At 44.6% G+C, this 25,023-nt stretch overlaps 1 protein-coding gene across 3 annotated transcripts in view; it reads left to right on the forward strand.

The window, feature by feature from the left end:
- Nucleotides 1-25,023, forward strand: part of Soxn (SRY-box transcription factor soxNeuro) — a 404,681-nt gene that overhangs the window by 329,992 nt on the left and 49,666 nt on the right. For all 3 annotated transcript variants that reach the window (XR_013082871.1, XR_013082870.1, XM_076794248.1), the window contains one exon: nt 7,399-7,464. Coding sequence is in view for 1 of the 3 variants with exons in the window: in XM_076794248.1 (XP_076650363.1) it covers nt 7,399-7,464 (66 nt within the window). In the remaining 2 variants the exon portion in view is untranslated. The remainder of the gene's footprint in view (nt 1-7,398; nt 7,465-25,023) is intronic.

Raw genomic sequence — 25,023 nt, forward strand, 5'->3', positions numbered from 1 at the left:
GTGCCCCTTCCCGAGATATACCCCACGGTAGTGGGGATAGTTCCGCGACGTTTAGCATCCATGCCTTAGCGACAGATATAGAGAAATCACTGTATGTTCTTTTGTTGAATTCACACTAAATTCATTGATAGTTTTTACAATTTGTAGAGGGATTGGCATTAGAATTCCATTCCTAATGTACATCCTATCTTTCAACACAAGTTTCTTTCACTAAAACCTTTCATACGAAATAGATGCACTATCTAAAATCGACGTCAACACTTGATCACATGTCTTACCCCTTTTGAGAATCATTTTCGAATAAATGCACGTGCCGCACCTAACAAAAATTAACACCCTCATGAGTCAATACTAGTCTTCTTTGCTAAAAACGATTATAAAATAAATTCTCAACTTGCGTCTTCAAAACTGAAACCTAACAATAAAATACGAGTATAAGCTTATTTTCTATAAGGAAACAAATATTATCAACAAATGCGCTCTGCAAGCTGTTTGCACCTGAAAACATCGACCCTAAAAATTCAACACACGCCTCCTCCGTTTATTATCAAACACACATCTTGTACCTTCCAACAGGAGTCCCCTCTTTTAAAAAACAAATTATCAACTATATGCTCGAGCCTCCTCCATTAACACTTTGATTTTATGGAATTTTTGAGGTTTCTAGTTTGGCAGTCAAAGTAAGTTATTTAATGAAATAAAAATTAAAAATGATTAAATGTATGACATTGAGTAGTCCTCCAACTTTCTTGCATTTTACGGATCCTAAACAAATTTGGTGCGACGAATATATTAACGTAAAAATTAATTTTAGAACCTGGACAAATAATTCTGTCACCCACGTATGGGTGACATGGCAGCCAACGTGTTAAAAATGCTCGCCAAACAAACGATAATAAACGACACCGTGTTTTACGATTTAGCGGGAATTTTTCTGGACGGAATTCGATAGCCCCTCGCCGCGCCGCCTAATGAACAAAATGCCTATTCACGAAACGAAATGAATAATTAAACCGTGTATCGATCGATCGGGGCACACAGCACGGGAGTTTCCATCGGTGTATGGGAATTCCGGGCCAGTGTCCCGGGGGTAGTCCGGTTTTAAAACGGGTGGGTTTAATTAGGGAGGCTCCGGCGGTTCCGCGGTTTTATGGGAAATCCGTGGACGCGCCACCTGCCAAAACGGTCGATCGCATGGGACCAGGAGGCCGACGTGATTCGCCCGGTCGTTTAATGACGACGAGGTTGTGGGAACCCGGTCACGGGTGGAACGAGCACTCCCCTTAAGTACAGTGATTACGTGGCTGGGGACACGGTGCTTGCGTAGCACTCGACGATTATTAACATGGATCGATTCGACTCTTTCCTCTCTCTCTCTCGAAAAAAAAGTTCCTGTGGAAACCTGTGTGGGTGGGAGGAAAAATCGGGCCGCTGAACCCTCGACGCGAACCTGCACCCCCCTTTCGCTCTTTACCACCCCCGTTCGGCCTACAACCCCCCTTTTTTCACGGTATAACCGAACTAAAACTTTTCGTTCATCGGTAAACAACGTTTGAATTTCGCTGGAATTATCTTTTTTACTTTCTTTCTCTCTCTCTCTCTCTCTTGGTGACTTCGGGGAGAATGATCTCTCTTTCAATTTCTTTCGCGCGAACGAGGCATCCACTCTTGCTGAGTGTAACGATTACGTTCGCCGAGGATAGGGGACACGCGTGGTCGACGACTTTTAGCAGGATTGCCGGTAGATTTGTCCGGAACCTCGCGGCACTGTGTATTCCACTCCGTGAAATATTCGGGGGAAAACGATGCGATGGTTGCTCCGCGTTTGCCCGGCGGAGTTGCTCCGGTCGAATATTTAGCCGAGCAGCTAGTGTTGCGCACGCGAGAGAGAGAGAGAGGAAAAAAAGAATGAACGACAGCGAACATCCAATCTTCGAATAACTTTGATCGATGACGTCGAAGAGAACCGGAGTACCAGGGAGGGGGTGATAGCGCGAGGGGTGAGATTGCCTTGTCACCTTGACAAATGGTTGGAGAACGAAAGGTACCAGGCTGCGATGAAACGCGCCGCGTCCTCCAGTTCCTTAAATTTTCGTCCCTTGCTTTCGCTTGGCTCTCTCTCTCTCTCTCTCTTTCTCTCCACCTGCTTGTCTCTCACGAGGCCGTCGAACACAGACGAACTACCCCAGTGGCGATTAGTCATTAAGCATCGACAGCCCTGACAAATATGGCCCGGGTTTATTAAATGCCTTCGATCTGCGATGTTCTTGAAGAGACAAGACAAGAATCTTTGCGGGGAAATTCCACCCTTGTCGATTACGTCGTCCGCCTTTTAAAAATTAGGAGAAGAGCCGTTGAATAGCATGACGCTTCGAGAAACATTTACAGGTAGCAAACAGACGCATTCGATTCATATTTAACTTGAAATTGTTGATAGCTCGTATTTTGGAGACGAACTTGATCAGTAGAGGCATTGGATTTGAGCAAACAGAAATATTATTTTCATGTTTTACGTACGATTTTTGGTAGTTCGTGTTTTGGGGTGTCTTCATACTTAACACGTTCCGTGCCACGTGTACCATCGGTGGTACACGCAGCGTTCAAGCAAAAACGGCTTGGCACGGAACGTGTTAACTTAAAATTTCACTCAAATTAAAATAGTTCGTGTCTCCAGGACAAAATGAACAGAAGAACGATTTATATATCGAAGCACAATACTTCGACAAACATTTGCATACGACGAACAGAGGCACTAGATTCAGTCTGGCCACAAAATTATTAGAATCTGCGCGCCGTCAGTCCGATTCATTACCATTTACTATAAATCCCCATTCCGCGGTGCCGTCATTTAATAGAATCCACTACAGTTTCATTTTATTCTGGATTCCCAGGGGTACATTTAATCGAGTCACGCAAAATTAATAGGGAGCCTTCGATTACCAGAGCCGAATAAATTTTTGAGAGTGCAGGGTTCTTTCACCGCGCGCGCACACACGCAGACATAGACAATTCGCGTTTCCCCTAAAGCGGCAGATTGCCAGTCGCTATCAATCGCGATTATTAGCTCGCGCATAACAGTCCGGTCGAATTATCAATTTTCACGAGCATTAATGCAGCATTAATGAATCCCCCAGCAGTCGCTGGTTCCACTTTCTAGCCCCGGAGCCCGAGCGCGGGCTCTTGAATGATGCATCGTCTAATTACTTTTCCGGGGAATGAAAGCCGATTGATTTTCGTTTAAACACCGACTTCATTCACCCGATCGCCCTGCGATCTACGAGAGCCAGAGAGAGAGAGAGAGAGAGAGAGAGAGAGAGAGAGAGAGAGAGAGAGAGAGAGAGGGAGGGAGGAGCTCGACGGTTGCATAATTTAACGCGAACGCTGTCGAAACGCGATCGCGTCGTTGTAAACGCGGTGTTATCGTCGGGCAGAAGTTGTTCTACGGTGTACGAATTCGCGGATCGGGTTCCGCGATTTTCCGCGAACCTGTCAGCGATTTTTTCCGCGGAACTGCGCGCGGAATCCGACGCGGAATCCTTAAATCGATTCGCTGATTCTTCGTCGTTGCAAAAATTGTAGGCTGAAAACGAGCGAGTCTATACTCCAGTAAAATTGCACTTGTTGTATTAAGATCGCGACTTGTGTACTTTCATCGTTCCGAAATTTTTTGGTAAAGTATCCGATATTGACGAGCAAATAAAATTAGTCCTCAACGACGTCTTCGATTTAAAAGTACACACATTTTAAATTGTTCCATGCATTGAAGCATACTGTTTTAAATTGTTCTTCTACAGTCTAGTCGTGGAATGCTACGCTCACTGCATCAATGATTAAAAAGAAACGTACTTATATTACGTTCTCTCATTAAAAACTGAAGAAAACGAACGGCATTATTTAAGGGTTGCTTGTGGAATGACGCACTACATATTTTTATGCGATGGATTTATGTTTGGTGCAAAAATTCAACAACGTTCAGCCTGTTTTTGCAAGAGGGTCTTAGAGTTGCACTTTGCTCTTTGTGCGAATCAGGGTGGAGGCATGAGCGATTTGTTTGCGTTCTATATTGTGCCGCGCGATTTTCACGGCGAATAATTTGCCCACGGGGGTTAGGGAGAGGTTCTCGATGACATAGAAATAAAGAAGGAACCGCAAGGAACGGTTCCCCAACAGTCACCCGCAAAAACCGCACTCTCGGGGGTGGCTCACCCTCGAAAAATCACATTCCTCGCCGGACCCCTCGACATTGCTACGTGGTACCGCGACGAGCCCGCATTCCCATACGCACACCGTCGCGTCGAACCCGGTGACTGTACAGTCGGCCGCAATAATCGCGTGTCCCCCAGGCTTTTATTAAAAAGGAGAATCCTGTACCAGCCGGAGCAGGAATATTTTGCTTGGCGAGAGCATTCGTCGAATTCCCGGCCGATAAATCCTCCGGTTTAATTTTGAGGCTGCCGGATGAAGTGTCCTGATAAAGGACCCGGGGAGAGCTTGCTATTTTTCGCGCGAGATTAAGCAACTAACTTTTCCGCGACTTGTGTGATTTGTGGGAATGTTCTACCAAGATACAAACAAATAATAAAATTAATAAAATGGTGGAATCGATACAGGAAGCTGAGGGATGATAATACGATGTTTTAGGGGATGCTCTCTGAAAAGGATAATGAAACATTTCTTCCAACTTAAAATATTCCCTCTTAATTTATTTCCTTTTATGCATATAAAATTTCTGAAATGCAAACATAGTAATGTGTACATTTTTTGAAATAATAACGAAGTAATGGTGGTGTCTTACTGTCAAAAGGTCAAGTTCAGAGAGAAAATAAATTTCTTAATATAGATGTATACTCATTTATGGTAGTTTAGGAAAATCGAGGCTGTGGAAAAAATAAAATTATGTTAAGAGGAATGAATAGGGGGTTGTAAAAATTTCGATGAGAAAAATGGAAAAAATGGGAGTAATTAGAGATCGGAAAGGGTACTCTGCGGGAAGTTTGCAATTTCTGGTGGGACTGTACACAAAGACACGAGTTACGTGTAAGTCACGCAACCTGCTCGCATGAATGCGTAATGCCTGCGGACAGTGATTTCCACCCTCGACAGGGCCGGGCCGCCCCTTTCGGTCGCGGGCAGATGGGGTTCTCACGAGTCGCCCTTAATACCGCTCATAATCGGGCCCCGATAATGCTCGCTGTCACAACAGGCAAACAATGGCCCGCGGCCGATTGAAAAATCAAAGGATTACTCGTGTTCCTCGCGGGTCGAGCAGAGATCGAGGGGGTGGTTTCGCGCGTCGAGTTAAAAAAGAAACTGTCGAGAGAGGGACAGGGTGCGGGGGGTGTACGCGAGCAAACAGTTACAGGTCCCCGAACGCGCTCGATTTCGTTCAATTAAATATTTATACCGATTTGATGAGCCGGTTGCTTGGAAACGGGGGTTGTTTCGAGTATAATTGAATCGATTCATGGGGGGCGGCGAGCGAATCCTCCCGGGCGTTACAATTTAAAGGGATTCGAGATCGAACGTGAAAAATTGATGCTGGGTGAAACAGAAAGGGTGCACCCAAAAGAATGCACATGGAAATTTCATTTAAATTGTGGAAAAATGGTAGGAATACTGCAATTTGAGCTGGCATCTTTCTGTCACCATTAATAGGGACCATTGTCAATCGGCAATGAATTTCAACAATGGTATAAAAACGATCTTATTATTACGAATGAACAGTACGTTCTACGTATTGTTTAATTAGTTGTGAACAGCGTGAGCATACTTCTTTTAAACTCTCTTTACCATTCCCAACGATTTTTACCATTGTGACAATTTCAGCCTGGATTGGAATTGGCAGCAAATGTTTCAATCACTGCTTTCGGTATTAAGTAAAATTGTTTTATTTCGTGTATTCTGTTTACTTACGAGATATAATGTTTTTGTTGTTAACACGTTGACCGCCACGGTACTTTTCCGGATTCCGGTGTAAAAGTCCAATTTAATTTAATCGTCATCATAAACGACTGTTCTTCTTAAATAATTGATCATTTTATACACGAATGTCGTTTCTTAATGCAAAAATATTATTCATCATATTATGGCAAGTAAAGGCAATAACGCGAACTATAAGTTATCTCGTGGTTGGCGGTGAACGTGTTAAATAAAGAGAGTTCAATTGTTGTTCGTTATTTTCTCCGCTGTCATTATTTCCCCGTAAACGGGAAATGCGTGCGAATGTCGCGAAAGTGGAGGCGTCTTTTTGGCGGAGGCTGTACAGAGGGTCGCGAAAGTTGTCCCTGAAATCCGCCCGCGTCTTTCAATCCCGTGTCGCGACTCGTAGCCGGGACAGCCGTGTCACATTTTTATCTCTGCAACAGGGAAACGCTCTGCCCGGTGAAAGAGAGTGTCGGCTGACACGCGTTTAATCGACGATGCGCGAACGACAATGTGACGCGAAACGTTGCTCGCGAAAAAACAGCGAGAGAGAAACGGAGAGAAAGAGAGAGAAGAAGCTGAACGAAGAGTGCGAGAGTAGGAGAGTCAAATAAATTTCCCGCGCTCACACGCCACGGATAATGTATCGTCCGGCGTGAATGGCCGACGAAAGCAGCGACACGTTTTATTCTAAAACGACCGCGATGCAAATAAATTTATCGACACACGTCCCGCTCGGCAACGAGCTCGCCCGTTACACCTTGTCATCGTCTTTGTCTCCCATTCAACGTCCACTCGACTTTGTCGGGCCGATAATGACCGATTGTCGCACTAGTTACCTTACCGAGGCCGATGCATGCATTTTTCATGGGACCCGTGAAACCCTCGCACTCGAACCCCGTCGGCAGAGGGTGTCAATTAATCGACACGCTTCGACTCGAATCTCCTCCACGCGCGCCTAATCGACATACGATTTTCACGTGATCATTTAGACGACGACGATCCCCTTGCTTTCCTTGGAACGATGCAGATGCAATTTTATTGTTTTTTCGTGAGATGAGTTTCACAGAACGTATTGAAGTAGATTTTTCGGACACCCCGTACATGACCGTTGATTTAACCCTTTGCACTCGAAGCCATTTTAACTCGAAAACGAAACATTTCTTCCGACCTAGAATATTTCCCTTCTACATATATTTGTTCATGCTATACATACGAAAATGGTGCAATTTACTCGTACGGTACTGAAATGTTTAGTAATTTATTAAATACATACAAATTTAATAATGTAAAAAATATCTTGAATAATGATACAGCAATTTTTAGTGGCGCCTTACGGTCGCCATTCGAGTGCTAAGGGTTAATTGAAGATCGTAGGCATGTGTAGACGCAATTAGAGAAATTTACGTTTTAAAGCGACTCGTTACAGGCCCGGCAAGACAGTTTGATGATACAAGAACGGATTTTCTGTTGCAGGTCGGAGAGTGACCGTAAAATGTTGAACCCAGAGACCGGCTGCTACTCGGAGTCCGTACGGGCATGGTGAGTAGCTTGCGCAAGCGAGAAAGAGAGGCAGAAGGGGAACGGGAAGGCGAAATCGGCATTAGCGTTTAATTTACGGGACGTGTAGAACGCGTCGTAACGCCGTTCTACGAGCCTCGGAATCGGCGGCGATCGCCGTGCAGGCTCTAATCTCCCTGGCGTATCTCGGGGCTCGCGTGCCGCCTGTGTTCTCATCAACGCGTAATCTTAATTAAGTACAAATCGGCCGGTGTACGACGACGTGTTACAGGGCCAAGGAACGAGGCTCTTCTACCTCTCAGATAATCGGCCCCCGCTTAACTTCCTTTTATTTCGGCCCCGCCCCGTGGCCCCCATTTTATTGCCCTAATCCTCCAATATTGAAACCACATCCCACATTATCACGATATTACCGCTCGCTGTTACTACAAGCTTGCCATTATACTCGAATATCGGCTCGATACGAGCCACCGGTAAGCCATGGATAGCGTCATCAAATTCTCGGACGCGGGAAATCATTTTTCACTAAGGGTCGAATGATTTTCGAAAGAAGAGCATTCCGGTCTTGCTATTTTCTAGGTCCTCTTTCGGATTTTTTTTTTTTTGAGAAATCGGACAACTGCATTGTGTTGAGATTTTGCAGACTTGTTTAACGTTGTTTCGAGTATACGATGTATTTTTTTCAAGCCAAAATACTCAAAATTGTACCGGTTACATTTTTCTGAACTAGGTCCCCTTTTACAATAAAAAGTATCTTACCGATCTTTACCGATTCCAGACACGGTTAAAAAATAGAAAAGAATGAAGATTTATTGAAAATTTTAGTTTGTATCATGGCAGGTAGGTTCACTGAAGATCCTCAGGAAATTTTTAACCTATGAGACAGCTAGATATTGAGATATCGTATCACAAAGTAAGCTATCAATTTCGCAGAAACATGTATACTTCCACCACTTGAAACTTCGCTGTTTTTCCGAATCGAAACGAATTCGTTCGCACACTCATTTCCGAAAACATATACTTTGATAACACACCAAGAAAATTTCAATTTTCATCGAATCGCCAGACCAGAATACTCAAAATCGCAGGACTGGTTCATCAACCTCGTCCTCGGGCCTTTGAGACGCATGAAATCATTTTATGCAAAGGGTCGAAGCATGATCTTCGATGTAAAGAGTAGTAAAACTGTTCCTCTTTTATCCACGGTTCACGGTTAAGCTGTTTCTACGTCGACTTCCAGCATAAGTGCAGTCGCGTGCATCTCGTGTGCAACTGCACTCTCACGCCCATGCACCGCACGCACTGTAATTGAAATCGAGTGTATTTTAATCCTGTCATTAGGATCGTTGCACCGGGGATTCCCTGACGGGGACTGTTTAACGTAATAGCACGACGCGCTGCTCTACTGATAGCAAGTGATAAGATTAAACGGCTGCGTGATCACTTTTATTAGACTCGCTGGCGATTCTAACGAGTCTGCGGTATAACTTACAGCGTGCGCCATTAATGATTCACAGGTGCAACCGATGCATTTTCAAACCTGGCTACCGGATTACCCACCCCCCTCGTTCGCATAAATTCCGAGCAAGAACTATGTTGCACTTGCTTACACCGGCTAATTCTGGATTTAACATACGCTTCCAATTTACCGGGTTGCTCGCGATGCATTTTAACATATTTCCTTATTGTAATGCGCAGACTTTATGCATTTACTACAAAAATGAATAAGTCGAATAGAAAATCGGGTGAGCAACAAGTACTGGCATGTTAATTTCAACTTATTAAAAGTATTGAGAGTAGAAATACATTTGTATTTAATCTGTGTTTATTTTGCATGAAAATCCGCAGTCTGGTAATGAGATGTTATTTCAACCCTTCTTTCGGGGTGCCAGTAAAAATTGCCATATACAGTAAATTCTCGATTTATGTCAACAACACGGGTCTTGTCAGTGTCGTGTATCGTCCAGGAGACACACCCGAGCCCCGTGTTACGTTTACACTCCTCGGCGTCCGAGGCCTCACGGGGTATACCCCGCGGCAGTGGGGATAATTCCGCGACGCTTATCATCCAGGCCTGGGCGACATATATAGAGAAATCACTGTATCCAAAACAGTTTTTGCGGATCTCACGCTCAATAACATCCAATCTTCAAATCGCCGAGAAGGAGAGCCGTATATGAAAAATCATGGTTTCGGAGCACGTTTAATCGCGGCGAAGCGTTGAAACAGACGGACGCGAATGGGTTTCGGCTTAATCGAACGATAATTTGCGGGCGGAAATTCGCGGGTGGTTCTTTCTCGCGTGAAACCGGGGTCCGGTTCAGCCGTAAATATGCCGGGCAAGGAGACAAACACAGTGATAGGGTAGGGGGGGGGGTGTTCGGCTCGCTCGAAATTGCTCGCATGAATTTTAACGAACGGTGAGCTAGCGCGACGCGACTCGGCTCGGCTCGAAATATCGGGAGCCGATTTTTCATAATTCAGGCGCAAAATTCAATTCACCGACCGTTATTTCCACGCCGCGGGGCCGGGTTTTCGCTGTTTTTCCCCCCATTATGCCCCGGCAAAGGTAATTTCCCAGCTCCGGGTTGGGCCGGGCCGTGCCGGGGCGGCCGCCGCTGATGTATTTATAACGAAACGAATTAAACTCTCGCGTAGAGCACGCGAGAGCAAACGACCGACGCCCCGAATAGTTAACAAAACGTCCTATCCGCCGGCCGAGCCGCCGCCGGAAATAAAATACCCAAATGTTTGCGCGTTTAATTTGAACCACGCTCGACTCCGCGCCGCTCCGTTCCGTTCCGCGAGGGTTAATAATGAAATGTCGCATTGTCCGCGAAGGGGTTGCGATCCCGACTCCTACGCCGATCTCCCTAACTAACCAAACCCATCTGTGTTCCTTTTTTTTTTCTTTTGAGGGCGTTCTACGCCGCTGCAACATATTGAGAGCGAAAGGGGTGGTTTCTTACGGTTTGTCCCTCGCGCTCTTTGGTCAATTACGATTGTACAGACACTGTAGGTCTCATTTTTGTACACCCAACGAGGGGGCTGGAACCTCTTCCTCGAGAGGACACCACCCCCAGTAGACCGCAAAACGATTCTGCGTGGAATTGGCAAAATGGAGGGGTGCTGAATGTTGCTTTTCACAATTTTCTCTGGGAATTTTTATGAGAAAGAATTTAGAAGGCTTCCATCAGCGAAAACTGCCCCCGCAATGTTAACAAAATTCTCTTTGGAATTGTCCAATATTTCCAAAAAGTTAGGTAAAATAAATGGATAAATTGTAGAATTTCCGAGACAGTGAATTGTATTGTGATTATTCATGTCAGTGTGTCCAAGGTTTCCACGTTTGCCTAATCGGAGAGTATTAGCCCCGGAGCGCGAGCAAGTGGATTCTTCTCTCGGGAATTAGTATAAAAAGCGCGAAAGGGGTTGTTTGTGTAGAGAGGAAGCTCTCTGGGTAATTTTCGTAACCGGGTTTCCCCGTCTTCATTTGTTCGAACGGTCGGACCGGAAGACGGCAAAAGAAATATATTAGGAGAGTTTGTCAGGGGCGATTTATCCGCAATCGCGGCGCGCCGCTTTTCCCGGGACATTAGGGACACGATCGCTCGTCGGAGAAGGATCGTTGGCGTCGAGGTGCTCGGGGGGAGGTCGGGCCCTTAATGCGATTAAGGTCGTTATCAGATGTCGCCGGCGTTTCTTGCGCGGTGACGTCGACGTGCTCGTTTGTCATCGCGCCGCGACGTCGTCACGGGGGCTGCATGATTTACTTCCGTTTCCCCCAGGTTCGCGCCCGTCGTTTCCTGCCGCGGCGGTTTTCTTGCCTGGCCCGCGATTCAATTTTATTTCATTTATTACCCGCGCCGAAATCGTACCAAGCATCGCCGAAAATCACGCTAACCACGTCGCGGAAAATCAGGAAGATATTTCAAACGCGTTTCAAAATCTTCCAACCCTTCAAAGTCCGAATTATAAAAATTCGATTTACGCGAGCGTGCAGCTGCGATTCAATTTTATTTCATTTAGTGTTGTTTAGGGGATCGTTCTGCGTTTAGGGACTCGTCGCACTAGGTGACATGTTTTTCTCGTCTATTGGCTATAGAAATGTTACACAGTCAGGAAGATGACTCCTTCAACCCCTTCTGGGCCCTACAAATTCAAATAAAATTCGTTCAACGCGAATAGAGCGTGACGGCTTAATTTTCATTATATAGATACCTGGCAATAGTTGAAAGAAAATTTATTTATCCCTACGCTAGAAAAATTGCACAAAATCTGGAAGATTGTACATTGAACGATTCTGAGCTCAGCAGATCCCAACAAAAATCGATTTGAATAGCACAAATGAATATTATCGACCCTGAATGAGGCACTATGTCACCCACGTCTTCCGGCGGGCGTCAATTAATATTTTGCGGGCGCCGACTTTTAATAATCGCGGCGCGATACATATTCAAGGGAGGGGGAGGGGCGGGTGAAAGGATCGGCAAAAAATCGATTTGCGAGAGATCGCGTGTCGCACGCGGCCGGACATACGTGTCAGGAGGCATTTCGAGATTCGTTAAGCCTGGTCGTCACACCCACCCTCGCTACCCTTGGCTGTAGAGCATCGAAACGCATTAGGGGTCGGAAAAGTCGTCGCGAAGAATGGTGCGTCTGCTCTCCCAGACAGGAGCAAAAGGAGGGCCAGGGAGAAAAAAAGAAGGAGAAAAAGAAGAAGAAGAAGAAGAAGATTCGTTGTGGTCAGGTTTGCGAGACGAGGGTGTGGCCAGGAGATAGGGATGATTAGAAGCTACACCCCCGAGGCACGAGCCGACGTCGGCCCGCGAGAAGGGTGCAGGAAAATTCATGGAGTTACTTAGCAGTCTTCCAGGGCTCTACTCGTTTATCTTCCCGTGCCGGGGGAAGAAGGAAGTCGTTACGTCGTCGAGAGGCCGAGCCCCGGGTCGAGTCGCTGTAATCCTAATTAATAATTAATTACCACGGTGGGGGAATAAATGGCCGATTGAATTCTTCCTGCGTTGAGGGAAGAGAGAGCTGATTTATCGGGACGACTATCCGTGCCCCCGGAAACTCGCGCCAATAAGGGGCTCGATTATCGTCCGAGGCTTTCGGCACGGATCCATGGGCCCCGTGGAACACGATTAAATCCCCCTGGTGTCCCATAGCAAGCTGCTTCGCGATCAAATGTTCGACGTTTTAAGTCGGACAACATTAATCGGGAAATTAATGTTTGCTTGAATGGGCTTGAACAAATATTTGTTGAAAGTGCTGCGACTCTTATCGAGTTTTCTTAGTAACGATTTTTAGCCTAATCGGAAATGAATTTAGGCTTGTAGCGTTAGAAACAGAATCTGACAATAAATCTACAAATTCTTACTGAGGATTATTTCATTGTTTTTAGAAGTCTTCGATTCATAACCAAGGATATTTCAATAGACTCTTCTATGCCATTGATAATTTAGATTGTGAGCCACCAATTTATCTCTACTAAGGTGATCTAATAATTTCTTATAGAACTATTATTTAGGAGGAGTTTTTTTAAGCTCCATTCCAATACAGCGCAAAGATGATTATTGCTGAGATAAAATAGATAAAGCATTCAATAATTATTAATTTAGAATTGCATGGGGCTTTGGTAACGTCGGTAATTATTAGTTTAGAATTGCAAGGAGCTTCAGTGATCTCAGTAATTATTAGTTTAGAATTGCACGGGTTTTTGGGAACCTGAAGGTTGAGTTTAAGAATCAACTAAATAGAGATAAAGAAATAGAGATAAAGACACGTTCAGTGAAATTTTACGATACCGAGACGCAGCGATCCTTCCGTCTGCACAGGACGAGATCCTGCGGTAGCAGGGCTGAAAGTATGTCCTAACATGGTCGTTTCGGGCCGGGAGCACCCTAGTTTGTCAAGGCGACCCTTCGGTGTCGCTTACAAGACAGCAAATTTGTCCGAGATAAGCAAAACAAGCGAAGTGCACGGACCCGGTCGTTTTGGTCCTTTTTTTTTCCTGCCTGTTCCTCCGTGTGTTCCGTCTCGTCCTTTGAGCGGGAGGATGCGACTGGAAGGGTTTAATTGGTGGCCCGTTCGATCGAGACTTTTAAATCTCCCTCTTGAATTTCTGAACGCTTTATATATTTTTCTTTTTTTTTTTTTAATGTAAAAGCATGAGCTCTTCGAGTACCATACGAGTCGAGGCTGTCCGTCGACTTGGAGCAGAGTGTAGAACATTACCGAGGACAACAGTGCGAGTCGAAAGTTATGGATCGATTCCGCGAAACCTCTGTTTCAGACGCTTTCTCGAACTTGGCCCTCTGCGGGGATTTGCATACATTAGATTTTATCCTTCCGAGAACGTTCGTCTTCGAGGTGCATGTATTTATGGGAGTCCCGCGTATAATGGCCACGAATTTCGGGTGGAATCCCGGTGGTAACTTCATTATGCCTGATTTAGGGGGCTGAACGAGCACTCCCGACCGGAGAAAAATATTTTTCAAAGCTTGGCCGTAACACATATCATTCTTCAGCATTTCGATCAACTTTTAATCGAATCCTCCTTCGAGAGGCACTGCAATCTTCACCTCTTGCAAAGACGACGGTGAACAGACCCAAGAGAACAATTTTAGGATTTCAATCAGCCATCCCTTAATTAAAATAGAGGGTAGATTGCCTACAGAAAGCGATAACATGCCCATATCCTATAATAAAATTATGCTACCCATAGAGGGTAAATTTTAAAATATAGTTAATATCTATAGTAATTAACCCTTTGCACTCTCGGCGCTATTTTCATTCTAAAACTAAATTTTTCTTCCGTCTTAGAATATTTTCATTTTATTCATACGGAACTGATCCGATTTCCACATGTAATATTTAAACGTTTAGTAATCTGTTAAATACAAATTTTGTAATGTAACAAATATTTTGTAATATTTTTTGTAATTTCTTTGAGATAATGCCACAACAATTTCTAGCGGTGCTTCAGGGTCACCACTCGAGTGCTGAGGGTTAAATTTAGTAAGAGGTGAATATTATTGTACAGTTAATTTTTCATATCAGTGATGAATTTTAGTGAATTTTATATATAGTTAATTTTTTGTACCAGTGATGAATTTTAATAGAATGAATTGTAAAATATGGTTAATTTGGATTTGGATCTGGTAAGAGGAGTCATCGAAAGGCTTACAAGCTACGTGGTTGCGATCCAGAAGAATTTTCTCACCCTTTGGCCGTAACGACGTTTTAATACACCCCCGATGAAAGCGCAGAGCGAATTCGAAGGATTACGAGCTAACGATAAAAATCGAGAGAGGCCCAGTATGCGTGGCTCCTCGATTAGCTCCGGTGCAGGGATATACCGTTGCGTAAAGAGCGCTTACAGAGAGAGAGACGCGCAGCTGCGCGAAATAAAGGGGGGCTGGCTGGTCCCAGCTGCGTAACAGGGTCATCGGTGTCACTCGAGGATCTAGAAACGATCGCGCTTGCGCGTGTCGAACTGACGCGTCGATCAGTCCTTCGATTCGACTCGGAGGCGACCTTCGATGAGCTCTGCCCGCGGAACGAATCGGGACGAGCGATTGGTCGCACAGGTGAAAGGGAAGTCGAGAAATCGAATTTGATGGCCGAGGAAACTGGACTTGGAGAAAATGTTCTAGACCAAACATCTATGACAGCTAATATGCTCCGGATCAGTTCTAGAAACGAGCGTGACTCAAAAGAGACCGGGACTCGAGTATGAACTTACCGGAAAGGATCTTCTGATCGTCTTGAAAATGTTTAAGACAGAATATATCTTCCACAACCATTTGAAAAACGAGTACAATTTTTAAACATACCAGAGATTCGCCTGGAAGCTTCCTCGATTATCTGAAAAATATCTAACACAGTGCTAGCTAATAGTCCTTTCTATTTTAAGCTGCACTATCTCCAATTCTGAAGCCTGAAAGAACAATAAAAATTTCCTCGAAACAGCAAGTGCAAAATCTACTCGTACGGTCGAGAACTGAAGCAACACGATTACAGTAGAATTTGCAACGTCGGTGAATTGAAAAATATTGTGTTCCACGAAGTCTAGGGTACAAGAAAATTTCTATTTCTATTTCTGAGGTAGGTGGTAGCGAAAGAAGATCGCGTAGGATACATAGTGCGTTCTCGTTGCATATTTAATAAACACCGTGGTAATTTACGCGATGCACCCAGTGCAGCGTGAACGCTCGCAGGCCAAGATGGCCGGCGCGGTTGCAGGTCGCCACGAACAAAGTCGTACAACTCGTCGCGCGATAAATCGCAAGGTGTACGGACCGGTTAATAAATGAAACTACCCGTAGCTCGAGCTCCGTCGAGCGAGCATCGAACGCACGCAAGGGGTAATTCAACACCTCGGGTTTCACGGCCGACGCAATCACGCAACAGTGCGGGGGAGGAGACGAGGCGAAACACCGTGTCCTAATCGCGATCCGTTGAATGCCAGACTCCTCGGGGATTATTAATTCGCCGTTCGAGCTGCGCGTGCCACGTTTCGACACCTGACGATCCTCGAGAAGCGAAAAGGCGGAAACTATCCTTCCCCTCGCTCTCTCTTGGTGACTTTATCATTTATTTTCTCGGAAACTATACGACTTAATCGAACAAAGTTCTGTTGTTCAAAGAGGCATATTTTAGAGAGTGTCTCGTAATTGTTTCATTGCAAAATATTTACCGGTTGCAAAATTATAACAGATTCTCCGGTGGCCGAATGACAGAGATGATCAGCTCTTTCTTGGCAAGCATAACTGTGTAATTTATAAATATCTTTGAGTGTAAAAATTATATGCTATTCCCCGATATACAGTGACGAGCAAAAGAGTGTACACACTTCTCTAGTTTTATATAAAACGTGACAATACAACCTATTTTTCAATTGCATATTAAGCTTAGGTAATAATAAGTCTATGGTGAATGTGATAAACAAAACATAACAGTTTATGTTAGATAATATTAACAATATATATAATATTTTACAAAAATAAGGATTTTAAGCAATGTTTACAGTTTTGCACGTTTCATCAGAAACGGTTAAGATAGTACACAAATGCTAGGGAAATGAGATTGTCAACAAACACTGATAGCCAACTGTAGTAAGACACGTTTAGACTGGTGTTTACACAGTTTTTCTCCTATTTGAAAGTTAGTTGACACGCGTCAGTCAAAATGAAACCACTTAGTGCACATAAAAGAAACAGTATCATTTCATTGTGCGATAAAAGTTTTTCACTACAGCAAATTGCAGTAAAATGTGGTGTAAGTCGTACGATGACTGCAAGAATAAAGAAAACCTATGGACGTGTGTCAACTTCTTCAAGAAACGGTAGGCCGGAACTCGTTTCTGACAGAACTGCACGTGAAATTGCACATCGTCTTCGGTCTGAAAGTCATAAAACTCCAAAAATCCGCCCAAGTGAATGGACCATTCGCCGCTCCTTAAAGAGAATTGGGTTAAAAGCGAAAGAAAAGAAACGCAAACCAGCTCTTTCAGACAAAAATATTAAACTACGAAAAAAATTTGCTCACACGTACAAAGAGAGGTCAACAGAAGATTGGAAAAGAGTTACATGGTCTGACGAAACAAAAATTAATAGATTTGAATCTGATGGAAGCGCTTGGTACTGGACTTCATCCGAAAATAGTAATCAAGCAAGTAGCATAAAACAAACTATAAAGTTCGGGGGTGCCTCAATTATGTGTTAGGGTTGTTTCATTCATAAGGGTGTTGGTCCCTTAGTTCGGATAGAAGGTATCATGTGCAAAGAGCATTATTTAAATATTTTGCAAAATAATTTACCTTCTGTTGTTAGTTCTATTGAATTTGCTGAAGATGAAGTAGTATTTCAACCAGACGGGGACCCTAAGCATACCGCAAAGATAGTAAAAACCTGGCTAGGAAATCAAAAGTTTTCTGTGATGAAGTGGTCAGCACAAAGTCCAGATATGAACCCAATCGAAAATTTGTGGTCAATTGTGAGAAGTATGCTAGCAAAATATGACAATCCACCTTCAGGTGTTCATGAATTGTGGAAAAGGACAGAACAAGAATGGTACAACATTGAGCCGGAAATGATTAAAAATTTAATAGATGGTATGCCACGCAGGCTAGAAGTAGTACAAAAAAGTAAACGAAAATGGACAAAATATTAATTTAAAGATTTATTTCGACGAGCACAATAAAAATGCAAAACTGTAAAAATTGTCTTCAATCCCTATTTTCGATGAATATTCCGCATATTGTTAATATTAACGAAAATAAACTGTTGTGTTTTATTTATCCTATTCACTTTGTAATTATTAGTACCTAATCTTTATCATTCAATTGAAAAATAGGTTGTATTATAACGTTTTATTAAAAACTAGCGAAGTGTGTTTACACTTTTGCTCGTCACTGTATGTATTTTAGAAAGATAGCTTTTTGGTAAAGCCTCACAATTCTCCAGAAAAAATGTAAGAGCACCGTTGTTTTCGATTTTCTCGCTCCTGACTAGGCGTAACTATTTAATGGGTTCGCGGTTCAGAAATGGAGAATATTCTCTTACGGCGCACGTGCGCATAGAGAGGGAAGGATCGAGAGCAGCTCTCGGGGGGTCGCCGAGGGGTAAACATCGTGTAACCATCGGGGGAAACAGCGAGGGGATGATCGCGGGGTCCTCGCGTACGATTCTTCCATAAATATTTTATTGGCTCGTCATTCGATTTTATTGCGGCGAATCGAATGACACGCCGCGTTACGCTGCGGTCACGGTGAAGTCGTAAAAACAGTGCGATCATTGCACGGGGACCTTGTTAAGGAGCGCAAATTGCCAACCGAATCAAACAGGACGTGTAACTTGAATAAACAACCCACTTTGTTCCCTGCGATTGAATTTCTTCAAACATGTTGCCCAATTTAATCGCCCATTTGTTTTTTTTTTTTTAAGAAGCTTCTTCTCTGAATGTATGCACTATTGTACATTTTTTCAGTTCAATTAAGGTCTCTTTTAATTCCACGAGAGTTTTATTAACAGTCCGAGTGACAATTCAGCCTAAAAGCGTTTCTCTATCGTTAAAATTTATCTTCCACTCTGTCGCTCGCGGACCAAAAGATTAATACAGCAAAATTTTATACTATTTGCGGGAATCTTCAACGTGGAATCCGTGAGTTTACGAAGTGGAGTTCGGAAAGAAGTCAGCCGCAAAGTGCAACGACACCAATTCCGAGTAGGAAGACGAAGCCCAAGACGAAGCCAGTGGACGAGACTTACAGAAGAAGAAGAAGAAGAAGCAGAAGAAGAAGAAGAAGAAGAAGAAGCAGCGTCGAGAGAGGAGCAGCCGATTTATTGGCGAGTTTAAAAGAGCTCGGACCCTCGACATAACTCAGCATTCGTCTGATGTTGACTGAGTGGCCGACTCGCGGCTGCCAGATAGGCGCGGATAGCTCCGCGTACCTGAGCTTCGCCGGTCGCCGGCTACCTCGTCTGCCAATCAAGGAGCATTCAACGGTACTAAGTGGCTCGGCTTAATTAAGCGCGCACCGACCGACCAGGGGACTAGGGGGAGGGGACCGGGGAAAAATTGCAGGACGCCAAACGCGTCCTGAAAAATATGTTTTCCTCTCGAAGCCGCGGTGCGATCTCGCGGAAAATCGAGCAGACAGCGGCTTTTCTTTGAAACTTCCTTCGGCACCTTCCTGTTCCTGGAAACTACACGTCCGAAGGGATCAAACGTCGCTCCGTTTCCCTTGCTCATCGTTTGGGCAACTTTTGTCTCGGTACGCACGGTGATTCACATAATTGATTGAACTCTGTCTGGAACGGAAAACAGCTTCTTGGAAATTGTACCAAATGATTTGAGAATTTTTGGGAGGGCAGATGAATTAGCCGTAGAAGGAATTTTGGGAAAATTACATTTGGTCGGAATGGCAAATTAAACGGCAAAGGGATACAATTAACCAGTTAGCTGTTGCGACTTCTTTGAAAAATTTGTACCTACGTTGTGTCGCAAAAATTAACCGCTGTTTGAATTATAGATGTTTCGACGAGTATACTCGTCATGACACAAAATATTGCCATTTCTCCGTGACGAGTATACTCGTCAAACACAGTTAACTGGTTAAAAATAGTGTAGTTTGCAATTTCAGGTCGGAACCTAGATGAACTACTTCATTAGTTTATAGACAGAATGGCAAATAAAGTGGCACAGGTCTATCGATGTGGCACAAACAATTAATAATAGTGAAGATTGCAGTGCAGGTCGAAAGCTAGATGAACTACTTCACTAGTTTATAGACAGGATGGCAAATAAAATGGCGCAGGTCTATTGACGAGGCACAGACAATTAATAATAGTGAAGATTGCAACTGCAGATCGAAAGATAGATGAACTGGTGTACTAGATGGCAAGTGGGAGAAATATTTGAGAAAATTCCACGTATACAAAATGGGAAGTTGTAAAGATAAGTAACAAACGGTTAATAATAAAAATTGCAACTGCAGGTCGAATGTCGTAAAAAATTTTTTTTCATCACTGCGGGTTCGAAGCCCCGGAAAATTGCTTGGAATTATTTGCAAGGTGCTGTCTGATTGGGCACGTTGTTTGGATTTGTTTCTGCAGCTTTAGCTTCATTTCACGCAGCTTCTCTGATGCAGTGGTCAGGTAGCATGAGTTTGCCGCAACCTACCTGCATCAGCCCTTCGAGCAAGGTGCGAAAATATCGGCTCGTTTGCCCGGTGACTCGGCAATTTCCTTTTTTATCTCTTTCTCTCTCTCTTTCTCTCTCTCTCTCTCTCTCTCTCTCTCTCTCTCTCTCTCTCTCTTTCTCTAGCTCTCTCCTTTTATTTTTCCACGAGCTTCCTTTCTCGCTATTATCTACCCCGCGGCTCCGGATCGATTATATTTCTGTTAGAGATTAGGAACGGCGCTGTATATACTATCGCACCTCGTATTAATTACCCGGGCGGCTACCATAATTAATTTCTCCAACGCCCCCTCCTAATCGAGCCAGTCTTCCAGCCTGAAAGCTCTATTTCACCTTGCTCTTCGCCCAGGAATCCACCGACGCGATCAAAACCTCGAATCTATAGACGTGTCGAGTTCGAGAACATTTTTTGTTAACTATAGTTACATGAGAATCATTTCTGAGAAAACGAAAATAGGGACAGACGGAGAGCCAAAGGCGAAACTAATAAAAAGGAAAGTTAGAAGTGAAACCTGAGTGTGAGACAAAATTAAATAAACCAAATATTATCTCATTGTAATAACACTCTTGTGGACCACTGTAGATCCACAGTTCCTAGGAAAAAGGTGAGATCTACAAAAGAAAAAATTAAAACAAAGAGCCATGAAATTAATACTAGAACTATCCAGCCCTGATCGATTTACATTCCTTTATAATAATAACTGAATTCGATTCTTCAGATTTCACAAGATTTTTATGGTAACGTATACTTGAAAGAAGCAGTATACTAAAAAATTTCTCAAGAAAATATTTCTAGGCTTCACGAATCGTGAAAACAAAAATCTGAAATCCGCCATTTTGACGGGGTCGGTAGTTCACCTAAAAATACATCAGGAACGAAATGATAGAGCTTCAGTGATGATGTTCGACGAACGTTGGTAATTGAACGGACTGGTAATTGAGTTGTGTAAAAAGGTGAAAAACAGGATGTAAAAGATCGAGAATCGACATGAACGTCGATCCGTTCGAGTATCGAGAGGGAGAGGCCTGCATCGAGATCGGGAATCTTGGCACGGCGTCGTCACCGATTAATAATTACGACATTGTCGCCGTCGGTAAACGCTTTAATCAATGTCATCGGGCCAATTTCCGATCGCCGCTGGCTTCCACAGCCTGTCCCTCTCTTCCTCCATCATAGCCGGCTACTCTGCAGGAAATTACGCGGCACGATCGAAACGCAAGGCGGAAGTTGCAATTTATCAGTTTCCAGGCTGGACGACAAGCGTCGCGTCGCAGCTTCGATTTGCACAGGTGTGAACGGGCCTTAAACCGTGCTCGAAAATCGATCGATACGCTGGATGGAACTTCCATCCGGCCGGGCCTCTCCGTTCCGGAATGATAATCACCCGGCCGTTGATTAACCTTTTAATCGGTCGATAAAATCCCGCGCGGACGCAATTTTCTCTAAATGACGAACAAGATTATGGTTTATGGTCGGTGAGGATGGATTTCGTTAAAATATGAAAACAGGGACATTGTGGCCTGCTTCGATTTTTAACGTGTCTTCTGGATTGATAACGAGTACTGCGACTATATTTGTGGGTTTTTTTTTTTTATATGCAAGATAGAAAATTGTCTACATTAATACCAATCTACAGGAGCTGTAGGGATATTTATTTCTTCAGTTCTATTTTCCAATTCTATTTTTAATACAGATCATTTTTGCGAATGTCTTTCAAAACGCGACGGGTCGATCGGTGCAGCGCGCATTGCGATCCACGTCGATCAATTAAACGCAACAACCCGCCGAAGTGGCAAGCATTTTAGCCGGCGATAATTTCCGGATTTCCTCGCGGGCCGTGCGCCTCGTGCGATTGCCGTTTTTCCAGGCAAACGGGGAGTAACAAACTGACGCCTGCCGGGTTGCTCCTCGAGATCTCGAGAGTTCAGCCACGGCTCTTTCGCGTCCGGATAACGAGGTTTACTCTTAACGGTTGCGTGGGTGGCTGATAATTATCGCGCGCGCCTCTCTGTCCCGACGGCATCGGCTTTTTCCGCTCCGTATTCCATTTATCTCGCGTGTCGCGGCCCTCGAGAGCCAGGATACGCCGCCGCCGATTCTAGACGCGAAGACTGCCGGGTAAACAAGTTTAGGGTGTTTCCCGACGATCCTGTTCGCGTCGGCCGGTTCATCGAGTACCCGGTCTGCATTGCGGAATTTTTTCACGCGACCTCGCCGTTAATTATATTGCGCGATTACTCCTTCCGTTCCCATGCCCGAGGAACCCACGAAAATTGTATTTGCAGATGCCATAAGGTACCATTACCTTGTGCCAATGGCGGAGATACAGTGATCATGGCCGTAGGTATCAAACGATGACACGGATCTAGAATTTACACCAGCTGTGTGATCCAGAGGCTTTTCTATTTAGAGGAAAATATTCGAAATGGCATCGAGTATCTCTGGATCGAATACAGGGTTAGAAAGGTTAAATTTTGGGGAGGTGACATAATAATGTCATTCTTTTTCGACTCCACTTTTAAACAGTTCCCGAAGAAATTCTGACACATGGATGCCACGCGTTTCTCTTCAATAGTCAACATTTGACCACTGATCATTGCTAGTTTTAATATAAATTTTATTAACCCTTTACACTCGAAGCTATTTTAACTCCAAAACGAAACGTTTCTTCCGACCTAGAATGTTTCCCTTCTATACATTTGCTTTTCATGTTTTAAATACGAAAGTGGTGCAATTCACTCGTACAATACTAAAATGTTTAGTAATTTATTGAATACAAACAAATTTAATAGTGTAAAAGATATTTTGAACAGTATCGAAGGAATTACAGGGTAACCTGATCAGGAAATAAATGTTCAGAAATCCACTGTTTGTCAAGGATAATGATTTCTACGGGAAAGGAGTGCGTCAGAGGCATCTGAGGGTCTGAAGGGTACGAACGGACGCGCGAATTCTTCGCCAGGCTTTGAACCGGGGTCACGAATGACCCCGGATCGACAGGTTCGTCGGTGAGCTGTGGAACTTTTCTTTTTTCCATTTCCGGGCGATCGATCCGAAGCCGGTGGATTTATCGCGCAGAAAGAAACGGGCACGATCGGCCGGCGATATTTTCGCGGCAGCTCGATAAAATATAAAGAAAGAAAGGCGGAGAAATAAAGGGGGGAAAAGCGTGCACTCGACCTTCCATGCATGCGCATACGTTGGAATATCGCCAGTTCTGCTGGTTTTCGAGTGGCCGACGGGTTATTCGAGTGCCCGGCCGCTTGTGCACGTGAATATTGCCGACTCTCTCTCTCTCTCTCTCTCTCTCTCTCTCTCTCTCTCTCTCTCTCTCTCTCTCTTATGCGAAACTCTACGGCGAGTGTCTACGATTCAGTGCATCCTATATGCGCGAGAGCGTTTTCCACGGCGGTTGCGCCTTCCTGCAAACGGTAAATGGCCGGCAGCGATGTGTCGCTCCGTTCTTGATCGAATCTTGCACTCCGGTTTCCCTCTGTGCGCCGCTTTTCCACCGGGGGAAAAAAATCGCCCGAGAGCCTTTCCGAGAAGGTAAAGAAAAATAATTAAGCCACTGGAGAGAACCGGTGTTCTTGCGCGCCGCGGACGCTTTGACCGGACCCCTCGAGCGAGATTTCTGCGTGGCTCGCCGATTTTTGACATGCTATTGGCCCGTCGTAAAGTCCCAAGCTCAAAGACGCGGTTCAATTCATCGGACCAACCCCCGGGAAAAGCTGTAGCTCACGAAACTGCTCCGAACGACTGTCTGAAGTCGGCTCTCGACCAGTTTGCTTTCAAAAGATCCTGTTTCTAGACTCTAATTACATAGCTTGAGATGCTTCGTGGTTCAACCCTTTACTTACTACTCAGAGAATTGATTTTTCAAACGTTCTGGAGAGGGCAGATCAATCGGTAGAGGAGGCATTTCTAGCCTGCGTATTCTATAGATTTATGATCGAAATGAGTAGATCGTGCACAGAACTGTGATAATATTTGAACGATTTCAAAAATTATTTAAATGGAATTAGCTAAAGCACAGCCAAAAGAAGTTTCCCCGTTTCATCGAAATGTTTCACCGGTCAATCAGAAAGATCAATGCAGCCTATCAGCGCGTAAAGATCGCGGAGTTTACCGATAATGGAATCAGTTATAAATACCCACGGTCGGCTCGCTCGGGCAGCAAACGGTGCTCCGTTGATTGCCATTAGAATCCGTGTGCAGCGTTTTAATCACGGCCTCGGCCCAATAAAAAATTTCATCGCCGGAATGAAGACGTATCCGAGCGAGTTACGACGCTCGAGGAGATCCGGGGAGGCGAGAAGGTGTTGGGAATGCATCGGCGCAAAAAGGTCGCACCGGAAAATCATCGATTTTCGTCCGTAACTTATCAAGCTGCTCCTCCTTTGTTTCGACGTCGGAGAAAAACAGGTACACACCGGGGTCCAGGGGTTAGGTTCGCCTCGCGGCCCCGGTTCGGAGCCCGAGGAACGCCTCGTTTGTGTACCCGAACGAGTCCCGGTGCAGTCAGCCGGCGCAACGAGAACCTCCCTCGGAGAGATGCACCGTCATCCGCGGGCCGGAGGTGCGAAGATTTTTCACGGAATTGCACGCCGCCTTAAAAGCTCGTTACAATCGGCGATTCCTCAAAGTGCGCCGGTATTGACTTGCGGAATATTGGGAACCGGCCGCGATTGGAGACGGGAGCCTGCCGCACAAAAGCGGCGGGAACTGCGGCCCAGCTGCGTTGCACCCGAAAAATTAATTAGCGCCCGTGGAATTCTACGAACTCGGTCACCAATTGTCCGAGACACTGTCTCGACTCTCTTCTCGGCGAATGAATGCGTGAAAGATTATTGCTGTGCGGTGTTAGATAA

This window comes from Halictus rubicundus, chromosome 1, assembly GCF_050948215.1.
Source record: "Halictus rubicundus isolate RS-2024b chromosome 1, iyHalRubi1_principal, whole genome shotgun sequence".
NCBI lineage: Eukaryota > Metazoa > Arthropoda > Insecta > Hymenoptera > Halictidae > Halictus > Halictus rubicundus.